The 21,894-nt window shown below is 35.3% G+C and overlaps 1 protein-coding gene and 1 long non-coding RNA gene across 3 annotated transcripts in view; one reads left to right on the forward strand and one right to left on the reverse strand.

The window, feature by feature from the left end:
• LOC128520093 (uncharacterized) overlaps positions 1-18,609 on the reverse strand; it is a 37,892-nt gene extending 19,283 nt beyond the window's left edge. Inside the window, exons 1-5 of one of the 2 annotated variants that reach the window (XR_008357907.1) lie at positions 18,508-18,609; positions 18,149-18,179; positions 15,267-15,391; positions 8,430-8,596; positions 1,395-1,538 (exon numbers count right to left, since the gene is read on the reverse strand). This is a non-coding gene — a long non-coding RNA (uncharacterized LOC128520093). Of the gene's footprint in view, positions 1-1,394; positions 1,539-8,429; positions 8,597-15,266; positions 15,392-18,148; positions 18,216-18,507 lie in introns of those variants that run through there. The other variant, XR_008357908.1, reaches the window with a different exon arrangement.
• Positions 4,314-15,422, forward strand: LOC128520090 (myosin-7). Its single transcript, XM_053494121.1, has 37 exons — positions 4,314-4,592; positions 4,950-5,093; positions 5,177-5,333; positions 5,480-5,507; positions 5,657-5,762; positions 5,856-5,948; positions 6,065-6,128; positions 6,241-6,339; positions 6,464-6,567; positions 6,723-6,861; positions 7,004-7,122; positions 7,216-7,365; positions 7,457-7,627; positions 7,728-8,037; positions 8,147-8,220; positions 8,403-8,608; positions 9,387-9,510; positions 9,629-9,765; positions 9,855-10,110; positions 10,207-10,449; positions 10,533-10,709; positions 10,801-10,946; positions 11,036-11,126; positions 11,208-11,597; positions 11,775-11,901; positions 11,986-12,104; positions 12,190-12,386; positions 12,502-12,685; positions 12,775-12,940; positions 13,024-13,148; positions 13,285-13,593; positions 13,695-13,898; positions 13,988-14,284; positions 14,381-14,485; positions 14,697-14,792; positions 14,902-15,036; positions 15,308-15,422. The coding sequence occupies exons 1-37, from the start codon at positions 4,392-4,394 to the stop codon at positions 15,326-15,328; spliced, it is 5,814 nt and encodes a 1,937-aa protein (XP_053350096.1). The 5' UTR covers positions 4,314-4,391; the 3' UTR covers positions 15,329-15,422.
• Positions 18,610-21,894: the final 3,285 nt, after the last annotated feature.

The following is a 21,894-nucleotide window of genomic DNA, read 5'->3' on the forward strand; positions in this document are numbered from 1 at the left end:
TTAGTCATCAAATTACTTCTGGGGTTAGCATAAGCAGGAAGGTATAAAATCAACAGAAAATATGGTCCTCTTTAAATCTTATATATTTAATTACTACGATGGTCATCCAAGTCAAACCGGGACTGCCTGTGAATGAAGGCGTAAAACAGAATGACATTTAGAGAAGACTTAAAGGATAGAATGGCGATAAAACTCTGAGCTGTGGTACAACGTTTTTAAAGGAGGCTGTATGTCCATGAATGATGATACTGCAGTCACTACCATGAACATTCAGTCTGATCCTGGAAAATCAACAGCTAACTTGTCGCCAACTTGTGGAAGAGGTTCACAATCATTTGTGAACTCCACTTGCATGTTACTTTTGGCTGGGAGTTATTATGAAATCCCCCATACAGTCCTGATCTCACTTCAATCCATTTCCAGATGTTTGGGCCATTAATGAAGTTCCTGGGAGGCCAGTGTTTCAGACATGAAGCAGGCCCTCTGATCATGACTCCAGCATATTGAGAAAACCTTCTACCTTTATGGTATCCATGCACTAGTGAAACACTATGGTACTTAATGTTGCAGGGTATTACATAAAGAAATAAAGGTAATTTTTACTCTCACAACAGTGTATTTTGCACAAGTCACAGATTGACTTTAATGGCTCTTGGAGTATTGAGTGCTTCATGAATCTTTTTCATAACATTATCAGTCTATTAATTCATTACTAATTGTCTGTTTAAACATAATAAAATATTTAGGTAATCAGTTCAGGTAAATTGTTTAGATCATTTAGCTTAAGTGAAATTATATTGCACTATTTCGAACTATTCGTAGCTGCAATGAGTTACAAATAAAAGTTAGGAGGGAAAGAGATTATGTCAAAAGAGGACAAAGGGGGAAAACTGTCACATTGACATTGCATTTAATTTACAAAAGTACATTAATAATAATAATAACAATAATAATAATAATAATAATAATAATAATTTAGTTGCCATAATAATGTAGATACTATTTTATTTATTTTAAGTACTAAATAATAATTAGTAGTCACAGCAGCAGTAGTAATATTAGTAATAGTAGTATTTATTGTAGTACTAATAATATTTATTTATGTATGTATGTATTTGTTTATGTATAAAATATTTGTTCACTTCTCTAATAACAGGACTGGGGTTAACACAGTCTTAAATAAAAATTAGATTAAAAAAATCAGAAACGCATATTGTAAAGAAGCAATGCAAATGGTAAGCAAACATAACATTCTACGGAAATGTAGACCAGTAGGACTTATTAAGTTACAATAGAAATAATTATGTTAAAAAGTTAAAAGTTGAGTGTCCCATGCATACCTATTTTTTTTATTTTTATTATATATTTAATGAATAAAAAGAAGAAGGACCTACCTCCCCAAATAAACAGACTCTGTGTTTGCTCTGGTGGTGGGTGTGTGCCATAAAAGGTATGGTGGGCATTTTACAGGTGGTCATGGGCATTTGTTCACTGTTCAGATGCTGCAGTATCCTGATCCAGATCCCAGTCTGTATAGTCTAGCAAAAAATAACAACAACCATAACTACAACAACAACAACAATCATGATTTACTAATGGGAGAATAGCATGCACTTTAGTGATTTTTTTACTGACCTCACCTTAAAAAATAACCTTTTTCTTATTTTCTAGCTTAAAATGTACTTAAAGTTAAAGTACTCTAGCTTAAAGTTTATCTCAGGAGAAACAAGAGGGTTGCTGGATGCTCTGAAGGATACAAGATATCTGAGTAGCCTTGGTGCTGTTCAAGGTGATAAGGAAGCCAGTAGTATAGTGTTTATTAGAGGAGGAGTCCACAAAGGACAGCTGAGAAATTTGAGGAGGGGTGGGTTAAAGATTTGCACCTTAACATTATTTTTTATAAACCACCTCTTTTTTTGGGGGGAAACAAACGATTTAGACAAACCCATCTGAAATCATTATCATTAGACATCTTTCAAATCAATACAATAGGTATATGCATCTAAAATTTAATTAGGGCCCACACTTTCCCCCTTAATTGGCCATGTAATTAAATAGCATATAATCTATAAAGCATAAAAGGCTGCCAAACACTATAAGTAGATACTTTTATTTATGTGCTTGGAGACCTTTATGGCTAAAGCATCTGCTCCAGGCATATAGGGCATGAGCTGTCCTTCTCAATCAGCAAAAGGCACTCAGTAGGAATTTCACAGGGTTATCTTTGTACTCAAGGACAATAGGAAAAAACAATCCAGTGTAACAAGACTATGACAATGGCATGTCCTTTGGTCATCTGAAAGCTAATATCTATACAGTCATTACAGTTTATTTATTTATTTATAATAAACTAAGTTATACCTAAATTATAAACATACTAATGTACATTTACAGCAAAATTTATAAACAACGTAATGTAAATTTAGTTTTGATCTCTGTAAAAAAAAAAAAATACATAACATAATTTCTATCATGTATTACAATAATCAAATGTCTGTTTAAAAGAATCACGTTGTGTTACAAAGAAAATTTAAAAATAATATAAACCGTTTTTGAAATGTACTTTAGCAAAGCGAGTCCTTTATTTCGAAAACCTTTGCGCAGCCTGAGCTTTTTAGGAGGAAGGGAATGTGCAAACATATATCACACTTAATGGTGTTGACTTGCACCTTGTAACAAGGTTCTTCACTTAGTCGCCTTTTACCCCTCGACTGTCCACGCATCATGTGCCTTGCTGTTAATCTTGACCCCATTTATCACCATGTAGTGTTAACGTATGTGACACACTCAAGGGGGCAATGAACGATAAATGAAGCTCAGACATTGAAAGACGTGAGGCATGTTCGTATATGAGCTTCCATATTAAACTGGTAACTTATTAAACTAAAAGATAATTAAATGATACTGACAAAACCACCATTATTTATGCAAATAATAACCCAAAAAATGAAAACTATTAATAATGTACAGTTCATTTTACAATTAACCACTACTACCTAATATTACTGAAGAACATGGACAAGAAAATTAATTTGAATAATCATTGAAGCTCCAAATGCCTCTTAGACCTCACAAGATGTTCTGTTTACCTTAAAATGTATTGTTCTTTAAACAAGACAAAGTAAACTGGATGATAGGTGCAGTGTCTTTCGACCTCATGACCATCATTAGAAGAGGACCACACTGTCAAAAACGACGATACATAAATGGCTGTGGACAGACAAATCGTACCTGCTGTTCTTCTCAATCACAGAGAAGCACATGGCAAGAATTTCACAGGGTTATCTTTGTGCTCAAGTATAAGGCAAAGGAACAATGCCATTTCAACACCATGGGGCTGAGTGAAACTATCACGCCAGCTGGAGAACGACCTTGGTGTGTGTTACTACTCAGAGACATAGCTGTCTCTGATGTCTCGCTAATAAGGCTAACGAAACACCTGTTGCTGCTATACAAAAGAAATAGATAAACAAACATAAGATATGACACAAAAACTAACAATAGGTCTGCTTACATTAAGACACGGAAAAACTTAATGTAAAACATGTTTAATGTCAAGTTATGTTCATTAACACCAGACTATACCTTTGGTGATTTTTTTTTTTAAACAATCGTGCTACCTATCACTTGTTTTTTTTTGCTTTTTGCCACCTCTAAATGACTTAAATGAGTCACTTGGAAAAAAATTTTTATAATGTTACCCATAATTATTTGCTACTTTCCATATAATATTCATGTAAAATTATAATTAACTAATAATATAAATCACTATACCTGACCTTATCCTGGGCTGCTGTCACCATCTGCATTTCTTTCCTGTTAAGCATAACATACCTGACATCTATATATTTTTTTCTTACTTCAGAAAGGACCCTTGGTGACATAAAATACATGAACAAAAGAAATCTACCCCTGTCTGTGCTATCAGGTGCCTCACCATATTGAGACATTACAATGGATTATATGGTGCCAGCAGCCATATATAGAGAAGCCTGTGCATTATAAAAGGGAGAGAGGACGGACTCACTAAAGGGTTGTTTTGAGCTGTGGCATCCAACGGTGAGTTGTCTGAGAAGCCCAGGACTCACTTAGCACCAAGAGCAGTTCTTTTTTTAGAGAGTAGCTTTATTTTAAAAATAAGGCCCGTTACCTTTAAGACTGACACTGATCACAGTGTAAAACTTAATTAAGTTAGTTTTTACAATAATTCATATTTTCTGATTTATTTCAGAACAGTGCATCATTAACTCTTGGACTGAGGAACCATCAGGTAAGTGGCTTTACGACCATGATTTAATTACACAGCAATGCAAATTATATACTTTTCTCTGGGTGCATCTGATAGATTTAACAAAGGATTATATGTCCTTGAAATAAATAGAGGGTGAAAGATGTCGGATGCTCAGATGGCAGAGTTTGGTCCTGCCGCTTCTTATCTGCGGAAGTCAGATAAGGAACGACTGGAGGCCCAGACTCGGCCCTTCGACATGAAGAAGGAATGCTTTGTCCCTGATCCAGAGGAGGAATTTATTAAGGCATCGGTTATCAGTCGGGATGGTGACAAAGTCACTTGTGAAACCTCCAAGGGAAACGTAAGTGCTAAATCATTTGGCATAAGACCACAAAGCATCTGAAATCCCTGTTGTTGACATGACACTTGTAAATATTAAAATTTTTTTCAACAACAAATTTAATCCAACACATTATACAAAATGTACGAAAACAATTAAACAAAAGCACTGTGTATAAAGTACTTTCATGTAAAAATTATTATGCATTTAATCACAACCTAAACTACAACATGCTTTTGAATTAATATTTAAATATAGCAAGAAATATGTTAACTAGAAAAACTTTTAAAGGTTATGAATTAAAATAATTTAAAAAACTATTTTTCTGTCCTAAAACATGATTTATTTTTTTAACATACAATTTTTTTTTCTCTGCAGACTGTCACTGTCAAGGAAGTAGACGTTCACCCTCAGAATCCGCCAAAGTTCGATAAAATCGAGGACATGGCGATGTTCACCTTCCTGCACGAACCTGCTGTGCTGTTTAACCTCAAAGAGCGTTACGCAGCCTGGATGATCTACGTATGTTGTAAATGTGAACTCCTTCACTTATACAGACTAAAACTTAACACAGGACGATAAACATTGGTTTCTTTCTTTTTCAGACCTACTCAGGACTTTTCTGTGTAACTGTCAACCCCTACAAGTGGCTGCCAGTGTACAATCAAGAAGTTGTTGTTGCCTACAGAGGAAAGAAGAGGAGTGAAGCTCCTCCTCACATCTTCTCCATTTCTGATAACGCCTACCAGTACATGCTCGCAGGTAAACATAATTAAACTGAGTGCGGTGTTCAAATAAACACAAATTTAGGCTAGATTGTTCTTTCATTTTTTCCTGATTGACTGTAATGTTAACAGCTTAATATATTTAACGTATTAAGCTCAGTTTTTTTTGTTGTTGTTTTTTAGACAGGGAAAACCAATCTATCCTTATTACGTAAGTCTACCTCTTCTTATTACCTTATATAATAAGATTTCAGGTTCATTTGACATAATCTGTCCACCTACAAATATTATGTTTATATCTATATATGTTAACCTTTAAACACTTATGTGATTATGTACATACACCTGAACTTTTCATAGTGGGGAATCTGGTGCTGGAAAGACTGTGAACACCAAGAGAGTCATTCAGTACTTTGCCAGCATTGCAGCTGGTGGTATGGCGAAGAAGGACACCAGTGACAAGAAGGTTGAAAATTGATACCAGACATAAATCCTTGTAGAGCACTGCATATAAAATTACTTTGTTATAATAATATTCTTTTAAATGTTTTGTTTCAAGGGTACTCTAGAGGATCAAATCATCCAGTGTAACCCTGCTCTGGAAGCCTTCGGTAATGCCAAGACCATCAGAAATGACAACTCATCTCGTTTTGTGAGTGTCTATTGTTACTATTGGTGCATTTCATTAACACTTTCTAATGCGTTTTTATGGCTTTTGCCATTATGTAAAACATATATTTACAATAACTATATATAACTTTCTAATAGGGCAAGTTTATCCGAATCCACTTTGGTGCCACCGGCAAGCTTGCTTCTGCAGATATTGAGACTTGTAAGAGCAGATTACTGTGATCTATTTCTCTGAATTTGTATCATTTTTAACTTGTAAGTGATGTCAATACTTAATTTGCTTATTGTTTCTCCTGTTATTCTGGTTGTTACAGATCTTCTAGAGAAGTCCCGTGTGACGTTCCAGCTTAAGGCTGAGAGAGACTACCATATCTTCTACCAGATCTTGTCTCAAAAGAAACCTGAGCTGCTAGGTCAGCAAGAAACATCAAAAGAATAAATAATGCAATCAGTTCATTTCAGTATACATGAGTATATATGTATACATGAGTAGAAAAATATACCACATTATATATTTCTATCTTTTCTCTGTTACAGAAATGCTGCTCATTACTGCTAACCCTTATGACTACGCGTTCATCTCCCAAGGAGAGACTCAAGTAGCCTCTATTATTGATGCTGATGAGCTGATGGCTACTGATGTAAGTGAAAAGAGGTTTTCTGTTAAGTACAAGTTCCTAAGGGCAAGTAAATCAACTTTTAACTGTACTGTCTATGCCGATGTATTACTGAGGAACAGGTAGCTGCTGTAATACCTCTTGTATTTAAGAGAGACACTACAATTCTTTTGCTCTAGGAAGCTTTTGATGTGCTGGGCTTCACCCAAGAGGAGAAGAACAGCATCTACAAGCTGATCGGTGCCATCATGCACTACGGCAACATGAGGTTCAAGCAGAAGCAGAGAGAGGAGCAGGCCGAGGCTGACGGCACCGAAGGTCAGTGAAAAGAACTTTTTGTTCCACCTATGATTACATGTGTAACCAAAGTAGTTTTTCATCTTATATTATCTAAACTGAATTGTCAATTAACCATTTTAAATCCTAAGTTGTCTTTATTATTTTTTATATATAAATTTAGATGCTGACAAATCAGCCTATCTAATGGGTCTGAACTCAGCTGATCTCATCAAGGCCCTGTGTCACCCCAGAGTCAAAGTAGGAAATGAGTGGGTTACCAAAGGACAGAATGTGCAGCAGGTAAGAATGCTTTATGAGAATATGCACATAAGTACAAAATAATAACATGAATAAGAACTATGTTAGGAAAATAACATTATGTTTCTCCTTTAGGTGTACTATGCTGTCGGTGCTTTGTCAAAGGCAGTATATGAGAAAATGTTCCTTTGGATGGTTGTGCGAATTAACCAATCTCTGGACACCAGGCAGCCTCGCCAGTACTTCATCGGTGTGCTGGATATCGCTGGCTTTGAGATCTTTGATGTAATTTTTATTTATCTTCTTTCAGCAGTTGTTTATGTTTTTTTTTTTTTTATAATTTACACATTTTAATGATAGCACATTTCTACTGCAGTTCAACACCTTCGAGCAGCTGTGTATCAACTTCACTAATGAGAAGTTGCAGCAGTTTTTCAACCACCACATGTTTGTGCTGGAGCAAGAAGAATACAAGAAAGAAGGTATTGAGTGGGAGTTCATTGACTTCGGCATGGACTTGCAGGCTTGCATTGATCTCATTGAAAAGGTAAATATAACTGAAGTATAAAACTTAAAGACACATTTTGAAATAGTAAGTTTATTGACAGAGTTTGGCTAAATAAACTTTTTCATTCTTTTCTCTGTAGCCCATGGGCATCATGTCCATCCTTGAAGAGGAGTGCATGTTCCCCAAAGCCAGTGATACCACATTTAAAGCTAAGCTTTATGACAATCACTTGGGCAAATCTGCTAACTTCCAGAAGCCCAGGAATGTGAAGGGTAGACCAGAGGCCCACTTTTCCCTGGTTCACTATGCAGGCACGGTTGACTACAACATTAACAACTGGCTGGTGAAGAACAAGGATCCCCTTAATGAAACTGTTGTGGGGCTGTACCAGAAGTCCACCATGAAATTGCTGTCTATCCTTTTTGCAAATTATGCTGGTGCTGATTCAGGTAAGATAACACAGATGGCTGATGAATGTCATAAAGACACCAACATTTGAGATATACATTTTTATTATCCAGAACAGATGTGAAAATATCATGCATTTTATTTATATAGCCTCAGAAGGTGGAAAAGGGAAGGAAAAGAAGAAAAAGGGTTCTTCCTTCCAGACTGTGTCTGCCCTTCACAGGGTGAGATAAATTTTAATGCTTTTTGTGATTGATTAATTTGTTTATTTATTTATCTTTTACAAAAAGGACTACATGGTAGCTAGAAATACCCTATATGTAGAACATGTACTATCAGTGTAATTGAGCCACTAGCCTGTAATAACAATATGTTATTATGTACATATTCTGTGTTCAATCTTTAGGAGAATTTAAACAAGCTGATGACCAACCTGAGATCAACTCATCCTCATTTTGTGCGCTGCATCATCCCTAATGAGACAAAGACTCCTGGGGCCATGGAGAATCCTCTAGTAATGCACCAGCTGCGCTGTAACGGTGTGCTGGAGGGCATCAGAATCTGCAGAAAGGGCTTCCCCAACAGGATCCTCTATGGTGACTTTAAGCAAAGGTACATTTAGGTCTTTGTCACATGTATAGTACCATGCAAAAGTCTCATTTGTTCATATTAAATGAAATTAAATGTAGATTCATTGAAAATAATGTGAACACATGTTTTATGGCGACAGGCGTCACAGTCCCTAAATATACAATTTAAATATTGGTTGTTTATGTACAGTAGCAATCTCAGCAGCAACCTCATTTTGCCTCTCATCTGTTTCAATTACTAAGCATTCAGCATCAACTGTATACCGGGAAGTATTCCTCAAGACAACATTAAAAATACAAAAAGGTCGAACCCTTTGTAAGCAAAATATAAATAAATGAGGGGGCTAAAAACTGCACAGTTCATTTATTTGCATATTCCAGCTTCTTAGGAAGCTGGAGTCAAAGCACAGGATATGCCATAATACAACACCCATGGAGCAGACAGCGTTAAGTGCCTTGCTTGGGGGCCCAACAGGGGCAGCTTGGTGAACCTGGGGCTTGAACCACCGCCATTCTGACCCCTAGCCTGCTGAGCTTCCACTGCCATATTATACTGAAAAGACAAAGAAACCTTATGGAAACACCTCTTTTCTAAAATAAGAGAGAGAGCAATTTAATACCCCAGAGGAATTATAGTAGTGCCACCCCTCTTAAAGCAGACCTACATATTTTGAATAGTTTTGCCCTTGTGCCTATAGAAATTTAATTTGCCTTATAATTCTGAGTAAATTTATAGCCCCAAAATTTCTACCATTTGCACATTCCAAAGTAATCACTATTATAATTTCTTTTTTTTTAAGATACCGTATTTTAAATCCTTCTGCTATCCCTGAGGGACAGTTTATTGACAGCAGAAAGGGAGCAGAAAAGCTGCTGGGATCCCTGGACATTGACCACAACCAGTACAAGTTTGGCCACACTAAGGTACTATTTTGTGATGAGTAAAGCTTTTTGCAGAATTGTGGAAAAGTACATTTGGCCAAATGTTATCCCTATTACACATTTTCTCAGAATGTTTTTAAAAATTATTTCATTCATAAAGGTGTTCTTCAAGGCTGGTCTTCTGGGTACTCTAGAGGAGATGCGAGATGACCGTCTTGCGCTCATCCTTACCGGTATTCAGGCCCGGGCTCGTGGTCTTCTTTCAAGAATTGAATTCCAGAAAATTGTTGAGCGGCGGTAATTTTATATATTGTCTTATTTTTAATATAGGGACCATTTTATAAACAGCTTATTAATACCCTAAAATTTGCTGTATGACCCTGTAGGGATGCCCTGCTTGTGATCCAGTGGAATATCCGTGCCTTTATGGGTGTCAAGAATTGGCCGTGGATGAAACTTTACTTTAAAATCAAACCACTGTTAAGGTCGGCTGAGGCTGAAAAAGAGATGGCCAACATGAAGGAAGAATTTTTGAAGCTGAAAGAAGCCTATGCCAAATCTGAAGCCCGCAGAAAGGAGCTTGAGGAGAAAATGGTCTCACTTCTCCAAGAGAAAAATGACCTGCAACTCCAAGTCCAGGCTGTAAGTTTACAGTTATTATTGAGACATATGACAGTACGACAAAAGTACAGATTTCAAACATAAATTTATACTACATTATAATGTTTGCATAAACAGGAGCAAGACAATCTTTGTGATGCTGAGGAGCGATGTGAGGGACTAATCAAAAATAAGATCCAACTTGAAGCTAAAACCAAAGAGTTGACTGAGAGACTGGAGGATGAAGAAGAAATGAATGCTGAGCTGACGGCTAAGAAGAGAAAGCTTGAGGATGAATGCTCCGAGCTGAAGAAAGACATTGATGATCTGGAGCTTACTCTGGCCAAAGTAGAAAAAGAAAAACATGCCACTGAGAACAAGGTAATCTACTTTGGTTCAGTTCAGCTTTTCAATGCTAAAAGCTTGCATTGTTCCAAGTACTGAAGCACTGCTCAAAATCATAGGTTAAAAATCTGACTGAGGAAATGGCAGCTCTAGATGAAATCATTGCCAGACTGACCAAGGAGAAAAAAGCTCTCCAGGAAGCTCATCAGCAAACACTGGATGATCTGCAGAGTGAGGAGGACAAAGTCAACACTCTGACCAAAGCCAAAGCTAAACTGGAGCAGCAAGTTGATGATGTTAGTACTTGTTACCTTATTATAGATATCAAATACTGTATTAACTTCACTAAAAGAGATGTAATACCATAATTCAAAATTATATTTTCAGCTTGAAGGATCACTAGAACAGGAAAAGAAGCTACGTATGGACCTGGAGAGAATTAAAAGAAAACTTGAAGGTGACTTAAAACTGACTCAAGAGAATATTATGGACTTGGAAAATGATAAGCAACAGTTAGAGGAAAGGCTGAAAAAGTAAGTTCTTAACAATATACAGTACACTGAATAATAATGCAACAATAAACTACAACTAAACTATGTTTGTATGTTTATCAAAACCACAGAAAAGATTTTGAGATCAGCCAACTCAACAGCAAAATTGAGGATGAGCAAGTAATGGCAGCCCAACTTCAAAAGAAACTTAAAGAGTTGCAGGTAATCTGATACCTCACTAAGATTATAACTTTTCTAACTCTAACTACTGTAGAGTGCTTACCATAAAATCATATATTCAAGGCTCGTATTGAAGAACTGGAAGAAGAGCTTGAGGCTGAGAGAGCTGCCCGTGCCAAGGTTGAGAAACAAAGGGCAGATTTGGCACGAGAGCTGGAGGAGATCAGCGAGAGGCTGGAGGAGGCTGGTGGTGCCACTTCTGCCCAGATTGAAATGAATAAGAAGAGAGAGGCTGAGTTCCAGAAACTGCGCAGAGACCTCGAAGAGGCCACTCTGCAACATGAGGCCACTGCAGCAACTCTTAGAAAGAAACATGCTGACAGTGTGGCAGACCTGGGAGAGCAGATTGACAACCTTCAGAGAGTGAAGCAGAAGCTTGAGAAGGAGAAGAGTGAACTAAGACTGGAGCTGGATGATGTGGTCTCCAACATGGAGCAGATTGTCAAGTCCAAGGTAACAATGAATACTTATGCACAGTGTATAGGGATATTTATGTTTTATGTTTAAAAGGAGCATATCAAAATGTGTTTTGCAAACCACTGCAAAAGTAAGCACTTTGCTGTAAAATATTATATACTTTTAATGCCTTTTTGTTTCCATAATATTAATTATCGTCATCCTTTGGTGTAGGCAAACCTTGAAAAGATGTGCAGGACGCTGGAGGACCAGATGACTGAGTATAGGACTAAATTTGAGGAAGGACAGCGCAGCATTAATGATTTCAGCATGCAAAAAGCTAAACTGCAAACAGAAAATGGTAAGCGCTAATCTAAGCAATGATTGTGTTTGTGGTTGTATGTGAATGTAACACATACGTAACTAAAACCAATCTGTAATTAAGGTGAACTCACAAGACAACTGGAAGAGAAGGATTCCTTGGTCACTCAGCTGACCAGAAGCAAGCAGTCCTATACCCAACAGATTGAGGATCTTAAGAGACAACTTGAAGAGGAAGTGAAGGTATTTCTACAATTGGTGCTTCACAACTTTTTACACATTGCAAAATTGAATAAAAACAAAAAAAATTTAACACTTTTCTTTCCAGGCTAAGAATGCCCTGGCCCATGCAGTGCAATCAGCTCGTCATGATTCTGACCTGCTCAGAGAGCAGTATGAGGAGGAGCAGGAGGCTAAGGCTGAGCTACAGCGCAGTCTCTCCAAAGCAAACTCTGAGGTAGCTCAGTGGAGGACCAAGTATGAAACTGATGCTATCCAGAGAACAGAAGAGCTGGAGGATGCGAAGTAAGGAATCAGAATGGATTACAATTTATATTTTCCCTAAATATTCATTTTCAGTTTTCATGTTAAAACATGGGAGAAAAAAACTTGCTTAAACATTTGCTGTCCTGACACATAGGAAGAAACTTGCTCAGCGTCTGCAAGATGCAGAAGAAGCTGTGGAAGCTGTCAATGCCAAGTGCTCCTCTCTGGAAAAGACCAAACACAGACTGCAGAATGAGATTGAAGATCTCATGGTTGATGTGGAAAGGTCTAATGCTGCTGCAGCTGCTCTGGACAAGAAGCAAAGAAACTTCGACAAGGTTATTATTCACTTCATTGCATTGATTTGGCACTTGTGTCCCCTTCAGGGACCTATCTTGGTAAATATCTTTTTGTTTCAATTCACCAGGTTCTGGCTGAGTGGAAGCAGAAATTTGAAGAGTCACAGTCTGAGCTGGAGAGCTCCCAAAAAGAGGCCAGATCTCTAAGCACTGAGCTCTTCAAACTGAAGAACTCGTATGAGGAGTCCCTTGATCATCTGGAGACCATGAAGAGGGAGAACAAGAACCTCCAAGGTTTCCATGTTTGTTTCAGACACCTAGAACATTTATATAGTATTTAACATATATTAACAAGCATATTATTTTTTTAAAAACAGAGGAAATTTCTGACCTTACCGAGCAAATTGGTGAGACTGGAAAGAGCATCCACGAACTGGAGAAAATCCGTAAACAGCTGGAGCAGGAAAAGGCTGAGATACAAACTGCTCTTGAGGAGGCTGAGGTGCAAGATTATTACTGATTACATCACATGTATATCATATATTCTGCAGCTCTAGATTTTAGTTAGACTAAAGTACCAATGGGATAGTGTATGAAAAAATTAATATTTAACATTTTATTGAACTATGAACTCTTAGGCTTCCCTTGAGCATGAAGAAGGAAAGATCTTGCGGACCCAACTGGAGTTCAACCAGGTAAAGGCTGATATTGAGCGTAAGTTGGCCGAAAAAGATGAAGAAATGGAGCAGGCCAAGAGGAATCACCAAAGAGTGGTGGACACCCTGCAGAGCTCTCTAGAGGCTGAGACTCGCAGCAGAAATGAGGCTTTGAGGGTGAAAAAGAAGATGGAGGGAGACCTAAACGAGATGGAGATCCAGTTGAACCAGGCTAACAGACAGGCTTCAGAGGCCCAGAAACAACTTAAGAGTCTCCATGGACATATGAAGGTATATTTTTAACAAATGATTAATTATAATGAAAAGAAGTAATGACTGATCCTTTTTGTTTTAAATCACCTGTTTTCTATAACTATCTCATTGTGATTTAGGATATGCAACTGCAGCTGGATGATGCTCTCCGTGGTAACGATGATCTCAAAGAGAACATTGCTATTGTGGAGAGACGCAACAATCTGCTGCAGGCTGAACTGGATGAACTAAGATCCCTGGTAGAGCAGACCGAGAGAGGCCGCAAACTGGCTGAGCAAGAATTGCTGGATGTGAGTGAGAGGGTTCAGCTACTGCACTCTCAGGTAAGATATGGATTCCTATTTTCATTTACATTGTAGATTTGGTGGAATATGACCTATAGGATATTTAAACTGTAACTATATATCTGTAGAACACTAGCTTGCTGAACCAGAAGAAGAAACTAGAGGCAGACACCTCCCAGCTGCAGACTGAGGTAGAGGAGGCTGTCCAAGAGTGCAGGAATGCTGAGGAAAAAGCCAAAAAGGCCATCACTGATGCTGCCATGATGGCAGAAGAGCTGAAGAAGGAGCAGGACACCAGTGCTCACCTGGAGCGCATGAAGAAGAACATGGAGCAGACCATTAAAGACCTCCAGCATCGTCTGGATGAAGCTGAGCAAATTGCCATGAAAGGTGGCAAGAAGCAGGTCCAGAAACTGGAGGCCAGGGTAAGGGAAAAACGACAATATAAAGATAATAAAAGACAATTAACCCAGTGTTAATTATTGGATTGACCTAAGTTTTACACTTGATTTATCTTTTAGGTGAGAGAGCTTGAAAGTGAAGTGGAGATTGAACAGAGAAAGTCCAGTGAAGCTGTGAAAGGTATTCGTAAATATGAGAGACGGATCAAGGAACTCACCTACCAGGTTAGTCCCAGTTTTCTAAACAGAAAGAAAGTCCTGTTTTACAGAAGATCTGTTAAATTGCCTAAAAAATTTTTTTAAACACAACCTAGTGAAATTTACGCATCTAAAGTATGTTCCCATGTCTTAAAAACTCAGAAGATGAAAAGTTCTGTAAACATGGCTAAGCAGGTTAATTAACATTATGAATTCATGATCGTTCTCTATCTTACAGACTGAGGAAGACCGCAAGAATTTGGCACGTCTTCAGGACCTGGTAGACAAACTGCAGTTGAAAGTCAAATCATACAAGAGAAGTTCAGAGGAAGCTGTAAGTAATTTTAAGCATCACATTTGTTGTTGTTTTTTTGTCATCTATATTGGTTCCTTCTGTTTGTTTGTTTGTTTGTTTTTCAATTAAAATGTGCACCTTCTTTCAGGAGGAGCAGGCCAACTCTAATTTGACCAAGTTCCGTAAGCTCCAGCATGAGCTGGATGAGGCAGAGGAAAGAGCTGATATTGCTGAATCCCAGGTCAACAAGCTGAGAGCCAAAAGCCGTGATACTGGCTCAAAGGTGAGTGAATGATTTGGAAGGAAAACAAGGAAACAAGATGCAGTTAATTGTGAAATAAAAATGTATGTGTTAGTTTTTTTTTATTGAAGCTGCTTACAAATTTCATATCCAAGATTGCATAATAGAAAGTAAACAGGAACACAAGCAACTGATTTTTTTTTATTTCTGATACATGCTTGTTCAAATTAAATGGCAGCCAAACTACATGTATGTAACAAAAAAAGCTTTACCTTTAACATGTGAACCTTTTCTTTATGTTTCTGTCTTTCAGAAAGGACATGATGAAGAGTGAAGCTCTCGTGTGAATCTTTCTTGAGAATGTTTCCACTGTGACAGTCCAAGAGTTTTCCTGTAGCTGCATAGAATAAAATCAATTTGCAAATAAATACTGCCTTATAACTGTGTATTCTATTAATACAATACTGCATCTGATTATAATGAACTTAACAACTTAAGTTGTTTGTGATAGTGCTTAATCTATTATCCACATATTAAGTCAAGTTTATTACTTGCTTGTAAACAAATTAATTATTAGATTTTCTTTCATCATCTTTTATAATAATATGTAGAGTGCACATGATAATAATATGTAAAATATCTGAGACTGCAAGTGAAAATGCTTGTATTTTGCATTTTTTAAAATTTAATACAACAATTCTCCTTAAAGATTATATAATTCAAAACAATTTAAGTGAAACGTTAAATCTTTGAAATATACATTATTTTGAGATTTCAAAATAATTTATATAACATCCTATTTTTACTTTAATGACAATGGGCCCTTAAGCTGGTATGGAATTAACACATTTGTGGATAACCTATTAAATCTATTCTAGATTTAATCCATATCCAATCCAAATGTCATCTGACCACATGCGATGTAAATGAGATTAGACTTAAGCAAAATTTTAACTTCTGTACAAAGCAGTTAACATGGCCAATATCAAACATTTGCTAAAATTTAAAAAGGAACCTAGAAATAGTGCCAAATCTTAAATGTTAAATATAAAATATACTGAACATTTACTTTTATTGTTTGAAATATTTAAACATTTCACTCATTTTATGTTTATACTGTAGAGTATCATATTTTTTGGACCCCCATTGTATATGTGAAAGTATTAGAATTAAAAGCAGTTAAACATTAGTAAGATCTAAACTGAACTAAACAATAAAGATAGCAAAAAATATACATAAAATTTATTTACAAAAATATTTTTCTAATAATATAAGTTCTCCCATTAAGGGGTCGACCCTTTGATCTGCACACAGCTTTGATTCAGGTTTTATGCTGGATGCCCTTTACTGACAAATAAAATTAATTATTAAACAATTAACTGTAAACTCTTAGATTTTGTACATTGTTAATTTCATAGAATTTAATTAAATTCAATTTGATTCAGTTTTATTTATATAGCCCTTTTAACAATCATTATATAGCCCTTTTAACAATCATTATATAGCCCTTTTAACAATCATAATTATCGCAAAGCAACTTTAAAGAATTTTAAAGAAGGTGGAAATTAGTTTAAAAAGTGTGAGAAAATGTGTAATTATCAAACATTATGCAGAATTATATAGATTCTGCATAATTATGTAGAACTGCAATAAAGAGTCAGGAACTTGTGTTTTAAAACAACAACAACAACAACAACAATAATGATAATAATAATGATAATATAATAAATAATAATAGTAATGTAAATAATAAAAAATGATATTTATATAATAATAATAACAATAATATTATGAATAATTATTATTATTATTATTACTATTATTATTATTATTATTATTATTGTATGAATATATTATTATTATTATTATTAATATTATTTGTAGTAGCACACCTCAGCTTTTCAGTCTCAAGGTCACTTACAAAATAAAACAAAACCAGATGATATTTTGCAACAATAAGCAAAGCAGAAACTCAAAAACATACCAGTAAAAAAAAAAAAAGGAGTACACTGATGTACAAAAAAGAGACAAATAAAATTTTCTCATTTGTCCACTCTTGGACAAAACATTAGAATTAGCAGCTAAAAAAATTTGCAACATATATGATCTGCTAAGTCAATTAAGTTCTTTGTAATCTGCTAACTATTTGTATGTGTCTGCCTAAAATGACCTTTTTTAATTATTAGAAAAATATAATAAATTAGTTAATAAAAAAACATTAATTATGTCTATATGTTTGGTATGACCTTGATAAATGTTTTAAATGTAACTGTGTGAATAATTTATGTAATTTTAACATTAATATATTGTTTTAAAGCTTTTTTACTGTTTACAACACTATTCATATTAATATAAATCCATTATATTAATATTCATATAAATATTAAATTAAATTATGGCTAAAGTAAAATTAAGGTAGAATATATGCATTAAAAAACCTAGAGGATCACTAAAATTTTTTACTTTCCATTTTTCATTGTCAGAAAATGCAAACAATTTTACCCATTTTACAAACAAAGTTAGCCGGAATTCTGACTGTATTCTGTAATGGAGCGGCCAGCATAGTCTCCGGATCTGAACCCAATTGAGCTGTACGTTATGGAGGAAGACTCCATCAAGCTAATCCATCTTTTGGAGATGCTCCAGGATGCATGGGGTAAAATCTTATCAGATCATCTTAAAAAATTAACGGCTAGAATGTCTGTCAGGCTGTAATTGCTGCAAAAGCTTTTTTTCTTTTAATGGACGCAAAGTTTGAAGAACATATTCATCATTTCCACCAAAATCATTATTTTAATCTAACTCTGACAATGCCAGCATGTCTTGTTCTTTTGCTATATTTTCTATTCAGACTAATTTTGTGTATGTTTCTAAGTGATCCCAAAAGTAAACTTTTGTGCAGCAGTGTATGTTATTATGTAAACTGAAATTATTGTGGAAATGAAACTGAAATAATTATTAGCAGATTTATTATCATAAGATCTGGCAATATTATACAGTACAAATCTAACATGGTAGCAGAAGATTTCTTTACAGTAATATATGTGTTTAGTCTTGTATGAAAAACAAAGTTCTGCACTCTATTTAAAAATATTACAAAGTATGTTGCCATTATTATACACATTACAGTAAGAATGCTGTAAATATTACTTACAGTAAACATCTCCACTGCTGCCACTGTGATACTTTAGATAAAAAAAAATGTGTCAAAATAAAATAAATTTTTTAAATGCAAGGAATTAATTTTGCAATGAATACTGTACCGTTCTGGTAGTACTGTATCTAAATCAAAGCATTACAAAGATTACAGATACAAATGTGGTAAAATGTAAAGTGACTTCTAAATGAATCAAGCAAGAAATAAACAAGATGAAATTACATAGTGAATAAGAAATTTAAGATTTACTAATAGTTTGAATTTATGTGCGCTATTAGTAAAGTAATAATAAATAATAATAAAGTAAACTAAAACTAATAAACTATTAATAAAATAATAATAATGGTTCTCCTTACCTCTTACAGCAGCAATGTCCTGTATGTCACTCCTGGGAGTAAAACAGAAAGTATATTTCATCTGATCATAGTGACGTAGAAGAGAGCAGGACCCAACTCCATGTGTGCATGTGTATGTATGTATGTATGTATGTATGTGTGAAGTGGCGTGTTGCAAGCTTCACCTGCTATGCTATATTAGGACCTGTTTTACACTGGGAACATACTGTCTTCCATAAGTTCTCAGGAACACAATTGATCCATAGGTCTTTGCAGATAATTAAGCCATTACATTTCCCATTTGCTGAGACTAGCAGTTTGGCAGCTCTTAAGTACAGAAGCAGTACAGAAGCACAGCAGTACTTAGACATGCAGTAAGTCTTTCTCACAGTTAATACACTCCACAAGTACACCTTTGGTAATCAAGGTATTTTAATAACAATAAAAAAGTAATTGTAATTGTAAAAAGTAGTTCACTCAGATTAATGCTATTTTCTATTCTGAGATAAATGACTACAGACAATTAAGCATTTTCAAAATGTACACGGTTGATAACACTTGTTGTTGTGCATCACATGTCCTAGACCTTGATCTCAATAGCCTTTGTAACTTAAGTAGCTGCAGGTTTCAAAAATGGACACAGAATTTGTAAGTGACAGGACGTCATGATTAATGTGGCACCTTCAGGGACACACCATCTGCTGACACTCAAATCACAATGCAGCACGCAACATAGCTGCCCTTCTCAATAATAGGGAGGCAATCATGAGGAATTTCACAGGGTTATCTTCGTCCTCAAGGACAAAAGAAAGGAAACAATATGAAGGAAACAAATCACTTAGGCACCAGCTAAACAGACAACAACAGACGTCCAGGGACGAATGAATGCTGTAGATCTTTATATAGGCTCTCACGTGATCAGCAATAAATTCGCTCCATTTTCTTATTTTCAATGCATGAATCTTGTAATCATGTAGGTGACTATAACCTTTTGTCACGCAAATATAATATATATACTTTTTGATATATGAATATATTAATATATATAAATAATTTGGAATAACATCATACTGTGCAATATATTGAGTGCGGTGGCGTAGTGTTTCGCACTGTAGCCTTGCACCTCCAGGGTCGATGGGGCAAGTGCTGCCAGATTTTGAAGAAAGAAAACTGGAATGAGTGAAGATCTTAAAAGGAATATTAATATAGGAATACAAAATACAAGTCTAACACATTGAGATAAAATCTAAAATTATCATTAAAAGATATGGTAAAAAATACATGTATAATATAGTAATAAATTTATTGTTCTGAAACTGTTCATGGCGAATTACTGTAGATACATCTTAAGAAATATGACTTACTAACTGCTAAAAATTGCTTAACATCTTAATTTAATAACAGTAAACTTAGTACTGTACATAGGTAAGATGAGTGACAAATAAACTGCCTGGCCAAACAAGTCACCATTTCAGGAGTGTCAAAGTATTGGGCTACATCAAGCAAAGAAAACAACTAAGGAGATTTGAAATTACTGGAACTGCTTCAAGAACCCTTCAACATACTGTATTATCCTTTGGCGTAAAGTATTTGAGTAAATGGACTTCGTTACTGTACTTAAGTATTTTTTTGGCTACTTTGTACTTGTACTGAGTATTAAAAATATAAGCAACTTTTACTCTCTAATCTACGGTGGCCATAAAGTGCAAAAAAATTTTGTTGTGAAAACAAAATAACAAAACCCAAAACAAAATAACAAATTCAAAACCAAATTAACAAAACGGAAAACAAAATGACTAATATCTGACTGGCCAAGAAGTGCAATACAAATTAACAAAACGGAAAACAAATTAAAAACCAAATAACAAAACCCCAAACTATTTTTTTTTTAGGGGGGGGTTGTGGTTTTGTTTTTGGTTGTTATTTTGTTTTCCGTTTTGTTAATTTGTATTGCACTTCTCGGCCAGTCAGATACAAACCGGAAAAGGTAGGTATAGTTTGCGAATGAAATGCTTACCGCTGATTGGACGAAACATCTGTCACTCAAGATATACAGGAAGTAGGAACTTGTTTCTTGATCTTTGTTTCTTGTGTGTTCTGCTTCACTTTAAACTATGATGGCTGTGAAGTGCAAAAAATTAACAAAACTGACTTTAGGGCCACCGTAAGAACGGCATATTTGAAACCACAATAATGTTTGCATATTCATACACACACAAATCTACCGCTACTACAGTACTTCCTGTACTAGCACTTCCTGTACTAGCACTTCTTGGCCAGTCAGATATTAGTCATTTTGTTTTCCGTTTTGTTAATTTGGTTTTGAATTTGTTATTTTGTTTTGGTTTTAGTTATTTTGTTTTTAGTTTTGTTAATTTGTTTTGCACTTCATGGCCACCGTACTAATCGACTACATTTTTGATTGAATTGTGTACTCTTTACTCCAGTAAATTTGAATGGACACTTACCGTTACTCATTACATTGTAATTGTGCGTGACAAGTAGGCATCTTTATCAGCCATGGCTAATTGCTTGGGCCAAAGAGGCGGTATCACTCCTCTACCTTCATCTGCTGCTTGCGAGCGACTTTTTAGCAGTGCTGGCCTCATTTTCAGTACAAAAAGAGGTAGAATAAGTTGCAAGAACTTTGAAAACCAGCTTTTGTTGAAGTTGAATTAAAATATTGCCCCCTCTGAGACTGAGAGGTAACTCAAGTCAAAGTCCGCTCTGAATTTATTTATTTATTTATTTTGTCCATTGTAGACTGAAATGTATTTATTTATTTTTTTGTGTGTGGGGGGGGGGGATCTTTTACTTGTGCCTTTTTTGAACATTTGAGTTTGACTGACTTTTGTTCTGCCATTTTGAAATATTGAAGTGTTCAATTTCATATCTATATTGAGAAATAAAATCTCATAAATAAACTTTCTTGTTTTTCACATTTCTTGGTGTTCTTTGAGCCTACATTCAGTATGAGTAAAATACTTAAGTTCTTTTAAAATAGGATACCTTTTTTTTTTTTTTTTAACTTTTAAAGACTTTTACTCAAGTCTTATTGGAATTGGTGACTTGTACTTTGTAATGGAGTCATTTTTACAGTATGGTATCTGTACTTATACTCAAGTATGGTTTTCAGATACTCTTTACACCTCTGGTATTATTAAAACCTGGAACGATAGTGCAATCAAACTTTGTGGAAGAAATGTGGCTGGGGAAAAAAATCATGAATGGAGACTACTTAAACACTTAAAAACCTATGCTTATTGCTATAGCTATGTTTATTGATGAAAGTAAGAACATTTCTATACCCACAATGATTAGGACTAAACAACTTTGTGGCTATAATAAACCACTTGTTTATGATGCTAATCAGGAAAAAGGCTTAAATTTGCTAGGCAGCATAAAGCT

This window comes from Clarias gariepinus, chromosome 4 (assembly GCF_024256425.1).
Source record: "Clarias gariepinus isolate MV-2021 ecotype Netherlands chromosome 4, CGAR_prim_01v2, whole genome shotgun sequence".
Taxonomy (NCBI): Eukaryota; Metazoa; Chordata; class Actinopteri; order Siluriformes; family Clariidae; genus Clarias; species Clarias gariepinus.

What these genes read in the sequence shown, in the direction of transcription:
- LOC128520090 (XM_053494121.1), top strand. Translation starts at nt 4,392, where the DNA reads ATGTCGGATGCTCAGATGGCAGAGTTTGGTCCTGCCGCTTCTTATCTG. An exon ending in ATGAGCTGATGGCTACTGAT is followed by an intron (nt 6,568 to 6,722) that starts GTAAGTGAAAAG and finishes CTTTTGCTCTAG; the next exon opens with GAAGCTTTTGATGTGCTGGG. An exon ending in GAAGAGCTGGAGGATGCGAA is followed by an intron (nt 12,387 to 12,501) that starts GTAAGGAATCAG and finishes CCTGACACATAG; the next exon opens with GAAGAAACTTGCTCAGCGTC.